This window comes from Procambarus clarkii, chromosome 66 (assembly GCF_040958095.1).
Source record: "Procambarus clarkii isolate CNS0578487 chromosome 66, FALCON_Pclarkii_2.0, whole genome shotgun sequence".
In the NCBI taxonomy this organism is placed as follows: Eukaryota; Metazoa; Arthropoda; class Malacostraca; order Decapoda; family Cambaridae; genus Procambarus; species Procambarus clarkii.
The window spans coordinates 29,098,617-29,104,616 of record NC_091215.1 but is presented as its reverse complement, the minus strand read 5'-3'; the positions used below and the strand labels follow the sequence as shown (position 1 = coordinate 29,104,616).

The 6,000-nt window shown below is 56.0% G+C and overlaps 2 protein-coding genes across 3 annotated transcripts in view; one reads left to right on the top strand and one right to left on the bottom strand.

Annotated features, from left to right (window-relative positions):
• The window catches only part of LOC138355305 (proteoglycan 4-like), a 39,896-nt gene extending 38,392 nt beyond the window's left edge, over nt 1-1,504 (bottom strand). Inside the window, exon 1 of the mRNA XM_069310179.1 lies at nt 1,320-1,504. Coding sequence (XP_069166280.1) covers nt 1,320-1,504 — 185 coding nt within the window. The remainder of the gene's footprint in view (nt 1-1,319) is intronic.
• The window catches only part of LOC123751518 (pneumococcal serine-rich repeat protein), a 318,504-nt gene that overhangs the window by 13,429 nt on the left and 299,075 nt on the right, over nt 1-6,000 (top strand). The gene's annotated exons all lie outside the window — the stretch shown is intronic.

The window sequence follows — 6,000 nt, the reverse complement described above, 5'->3', positions numbered from 1 at the left end:
GATTTTAAGGTCTTGTGATGTGAGAGAGGGCTAAAGGGTGTAGCCGACACCCCTGCCTGGATGGTAGGGTGGCAGGCAGGGTGGCAGACAGGTGGGCAGGCATGGAGGGTGACGGGCAGGCAGGCAGGCAGGCAGGGTGGCAGGCAGGCAGGGTGGCAGACAGGTGGGCAGGCAGGGAGGGTGACGGGCAGGCAGGCAGGCAGGCAGGGTGGCAGACAGGCAGGGTGGCAGACAGGTGGGCAGGCAGGGAGGGTGACGGGCAGGCAGGCAGGCAGGCAGGGTGGCAGACAGGCAGGGTGGCAGACAGGTGGGCAGGCAGGGAGGGTGACGGGCAGGCAGGCAGGCAGGGTGGCAGGCAGGCAGGGTGGCAGACAGGTGGGCAGGCAGGGAGGGTGACGGGCAGGCAGGCAGGCAGGCACGGTGGCAGGCAGGCAGGGTGGCAGACAGGTGGGCAGGCAGGGAGGGTGACGGGCAGGCAGGCAGGCAGGCAGGGTGGCAGGCAGGCAGGGTGGCAGACAGGTGGGCAGGCAGGGAGGGTGACGGGCAGGCAGGCAGGCAGGGTGGCAGGCAGGCAGGGTGGCAGACAGGTGGGCAGGCAGGGAGGGTGACGGGTAGGCAGGCAGGCAGGCACGGTGGCAGGCAGGCAGGGTGGCAGACAGGTGGGCAGGCAGGGAGGGTGACGGGCAGGCAGGCAGGCAGGCAGGGTGGCAGGCAGGCAGGGTGGCAGACAGGTGGGCAGGCAGGGAGGGTGACGGGCAGGCAGGCAGGCAGGCAAGCAGGCAGGCAGGCAGGCAAGCAGGCAGGCAAGCAGGCAGGCAGGCAAGCAGGCAGGCAAGCAGGCAGGCAGGCAAGCAGGCAGGCAAGCAGGCAGGCAGGCAAGCAGGCAGGCAAGCAGGCAGGCAAGCAGGCAGGCAGGCAAGCAGGCAGGCAAGCAGGCAGGCAAGCAGGCAGGCAAGCAGGCAGGCAAGCAGGCAGGCAGGCAGGCAGGCAGGCAGGCAGGCAGGCAGGCAGGCAAGCAGGCAGGCAAGCAGGCAGGCAAGCAGGCAGGCAGGCAAGCAGGCAGGCAGGCAAGCAGGCAGGCAAGCAGGCAGGCAGGCAAGCAGGCAGGCAAGCAGGCAGGCAAGCAGGCAGGCAGGCAGGCAGGCAGGCAGGCAAGCAGGCAGGCAAGCAGGCAGGCAAGCAGGCAAGCAGGCAGGCAGGCAAGCAGGCAGGCAGGCAGGCAGGCAAGCAGGCAGGCAGGCAAGCAGGCAGGCAAGCAGGGAGGGGAACAAGACAGGGAAACATGGTGGTTGACTAATCTTGCAGTATCCCTTAATTACCAGGCGTCAGAGGGAGGTTCCAACAGCAATGGGACCTGTTTCCTCCATCCTTCTTCCTCAGACATGGCAGGAACAGCGCCGTCCAGGCCGACACAGATCTCTTGTGTGAGACAGTCACCCGCACCACGCCGGACAGGTGACAGGTGGGCCGACTGTCTAATGTGCAGCGTTGTACACTGTCCCATAACCCGTCGCTTAATCCAAGTGGGAGAGACGTAGTGGCAGTTATGAACCTCAGATTCTTGGGCAATTGTTATTTACCTGATTTTACCTGAGGCAAAATCATCTCTAGTGGCTTCGACGGGGACAGAAAGCCGGCGACTTTTCAAAGGTCCTCCAATTGTTCCTGAGGATTTCATCCAGCTGGGTTTTGAACTGGAGTGTTGTCTTGCGATTTACTGCTTCGACGGGTAGGCGGTTCCATGGGTTTATTGTCCTATGGGTGAAAGGGCATTTGTGTTTGGTGCCTATAACCTGCGCATCACTGTTGATATGAGGTGTTATATATTGCGTAGCTTGCGCTGGTTGATACCTAGTTGATACCTGGTTGATGGGGTTCTGGGAGTTCTTCTACTCCCCAAGCCCGGCCCGAGGCCAGGCTTGACTTGACACTGTGGTAGTGATCCTGAGAACTATTACACTCTAGAATACTATCTGTTTCAGCAGCATTCTTTCGTTCCATTTACATGTTAATTCCAGCACTGATTTCCAGGGTTGTGAGTTGAACTGTTGCTGACGCCTGTTGATGGGTGTTTCTGGACTACCTTATCTTCTCCTGGAAATTTAATTATAGCCCCTAATGACTGAGGATGCTAGTGGCTTATCTTCGTGGAGGATAAGGAGGGAGGGGGGTGTTTACCCCCTCTTGGGGGGGCTATGTGCGCCACAGAAGAACAGAAAACTGTGTTGCATGTCTTTATATGGTTCCTCGAACATCATTGGCTTGTGCAGGCGATGAGTCACAATAACGTGGCTGAAGTATGATGACCAGACCACACACTAGAAATTGAAGAGACGACGACGTTTCGGTCCGTCCTGGACCACAATCGACTTGAGAATGGTCCAGGACGGACCGAAACGTCGTCGTCTCTTCAATTTCTAGTGTGTGGTCTGGTCATCATCATTGGCTTGTTTTAACAGGTGTGTAAATTGTAATGACGCTTGGGGGATGTGTTAAGATCTAGCAGCTGATGCTTGAGAGAGTCTAGCATCTTCATCCTATCAGAAGTTAAACCATTTTCCTGAACTTAACACACAGTATTTCTCCCTAGTCTCACGTGATCCCGTGTTAATCCTGTTGCATTTAGCAACCCGTGTGAGTAGCCTGTTAAAATATAATAATACAGTGTCCCTGCTCACTAGCAGCTTGTGATAGGATTATCCTCTTTAGGATAACGCCACGTAACGAGATTGCAAACTTTATATATCCTCATGCTAAGTAACCCAGTTTGTAACGACAATTTGCAAGTGGAAAAGATATTAATGTTGTGTTTTTATTTATTTTGTCGACCTGAATCTGACAGGGGATGAGGCTCGATCGAGATGATATAATTATCAGATATCAAGACGTGTTATCTTGTTGGTTATATTTGTACTGGTTGGATATTGTTTTGTTATATGTATTTGTGGGAGGCTGAGCTTCAGCTCTTGGGTACTGATCTTTAAGAGACTGTTGTGTAGGTTTCAGAATCTTTTTCAGAACCAAAGCAACAGCCTGGTGGACCAAACTCTCACAAGTCAAGCCTGGCCTCGGGCCGGGCTTGGGGGGAGTAGAAGAACTCCCAGAACCCCATCAACCAGGTATCAACCAGGTTTTGTGTTTGTATAATTGTGCCTACATAATAGTGCATATTAAACTGTTTTATGGATGTAAACAAACCCGCCATGATTAACGAAAGATGCACATGTTTCGTAAGTAGTTTATGAAAATGCTTGATGAATTGAAGGGAGCCGGTCGGCCGAGCGGACAGCACGCTGGACTTGTGATCCTGTGGTCCTGGGTTCGATCCCAGGCGCCGGCGAGAAACAATGGGCAGAGTTTCTTTCACCCTATGCCCCTGTTACCTAGCAGTAAAATAGGTACCTGGGTGTTAGTCAGCTGTCACGGGCTGCTTCCTGGGGGTGGAGACCTGGTCGAGGACCGGGCCGCGGGGACACTAAAAAAGCCCCGAAATCATCTCCAGATAACCTCAAGATAGATCCTAGGATTAGACTGAGATCCAGTATCTTGTATATATCTTTCTTTTCAAGAGCTCTCAGACTACCGAAGGTCCAGACAGGTAAATACTTCTCCGCATAGACTAATTTGCAACGAGAAAAATGGTCCAAAAATCGTCCTCGTTACCGTGAAGTGGTTTGCCTGGCTTCGCTAAAATTGAATCTGGGGACCACTTTACGAGATTAATGAAGGCACAGGCTGGGGTAAAGCATCTTTTCCCGCCACGCCCACAGCCTGCTTGCGACGCCCACAGGCTCCTTACGACGCCCACAGGCTGCTTATGACACCCACATCAGGCTGCTTGCGACGCCCACATCAGGCTGCTTACGACGCCCACAGGCTCCTTACGACGCCCACATGCTCCTTACGACGCCCACATCAGGCTGCTTACGACGCCCACAGGCTCCTTACGACGCCCACATGCTCCTTACGACGCCCACATCAGGCTGCTTACGACGCCCACAGGCTCCTTACGACGCCCACATGCTCCTTACGACGCCCACATGCTCCTTACGACGCCCACAAGCTGCATACGACGCCCACAGCCTCCTTACGACGCCCACAGCCTGCTTACGACACCCACAAGCTCCTTACGACGCCCTCAGCCTGCTTACGACGCCCACAGCCTGCTTACGACGCCCACAGCCTGCTTACGACGCCCACAGCCTGCTTACGACGCCCACAGCCTGCTTGCGACACCCACAGCCTCCTTACGACGTCCACAGGCTGCTTACGACGCCCACAGCCTGCTTACGACGCCCACAGCCTCCTTACGACGCCCACAGCCTGCTTGCGACACCCACAAGCTCCTTACGACGCCCACAGCCTGCTTACGACGCCCACAGCCTGCTTACGACGCCCACAGGCTGCTTACGACGCCCACAAGCTCCTTACGACGCCCACAACCTCCTTACGACGCCCACAGCCTCCTTACGACGCCCACAGCCTGCTTACGACGCCCACAAGCTCCTTACGACGCCCACAACCTGCTTGCGACACCCACAGCCTGCTTACGACGCCCACAAGCTCCTTACGACGCCCACAGCCTGCTTGCGACGCCCACAGCCTGCTTACGACGCCCACAGCCTGCTTATGACGCCCACAGCCTCCTTACGACGTCCACAGGCTGCTTGCGACGCCCACAGGCTGCTTGCGACGCCCACAGGCTGGTTACGACGCCCACAGCCTGCTTGCGACACATACAGCCTGCTTACGACGCCCACAGGCTCCTTACGACGCCCACAGGCTGCTTGCGACGCCCACAGCTTGCTTACGACGCCGCCCACAGCCGCCTTACGACGCCCACAGGCTGCTTGCGACGCCCACAGCCTGCTTACGACGCCCACAAGCTCCTTACGACGCCCACAGCTTCCTTACGACGCCCACAGCCTCCTTACGACGCCCACAAGCTCCTTACGACGCCCACAGCCTGCTTGCGACACCCACAGCCTGCTTACGACGCCCACAAGCTCCTTACGACGCCCACAGCCTGCTTGCGACGCCCACAGCCTGCTTACGACGCCCACAGCCTGCTTATGACGCCCACAGCCTCCTTACGACGCCCACAGGCTGCTTGCGACGCCCACAGGCTGCTTGCGACGCCCACAGGCTGGTTACGACGCCCACAGCCTGCTTGCGACACATACAGCCTACTTACGACGCCCACAGGCTCCTTACGACGCCCACAGCCTGCTTACGACGCCCACAGGCTGCTTGCGACGCCCACAGCTTGCTTACGACGCCCACAGCCGCCTTACGACGCCCACAGGCTGCTTGCGACGCCCACAGCCGCCTTACGACGCCCACAGCCGCCTTACGACGCCCACAGCCGCCTTACGACGCCCACAGCCGCCTTACGACGCCCACAGCCGCCTTACGACGCCCACGGCCCACCTTCAACTATTCATCCAATTGCATTATCTTCGATTTTTAGCATTCTTTTCTCATCTCGTTCTTGTTCTCCTCTTCCTCCTTTCTCTCTTCCCTCCTCCTCTCTCTCTTCCTCCTCTCTCTCTTCCTCCTCTCTCTCTTCCTCCTCCTCCCACGTGCTCCGAGCCAAACGATAAACAATTAAGGAAAAGAAGAAACCAGAAAACTAAATAAATTTATCAACAGAAAATAATTTGTTACGAAAAGTGTGTCCTGTCTTATTGCGGCATCTTTAAAAACACATTTTGATGATCCTTTAAGTTACTTGATTGGTTCTTAAAAGTATTTTCTGACTGAAGCATTTCATTTATTTCACTCATCAGATTCAAGCACAAGAACAATTTTTTTTAAGAACAAGTAGAATATGTTCACTAAATCGAATCCATGTACTAGGAAATTCAAATGAAATCAACGCACCTACCTTGAGATTGCCTTGAGGTGCTTCCGGGGCTTAGCGTCCCCGCGGCCCGGTCGTCGACCAGGCCTCCTGGTTGCCGGACTGATCAACCAGGCTGTTGGACGCGGCTGCTCGCA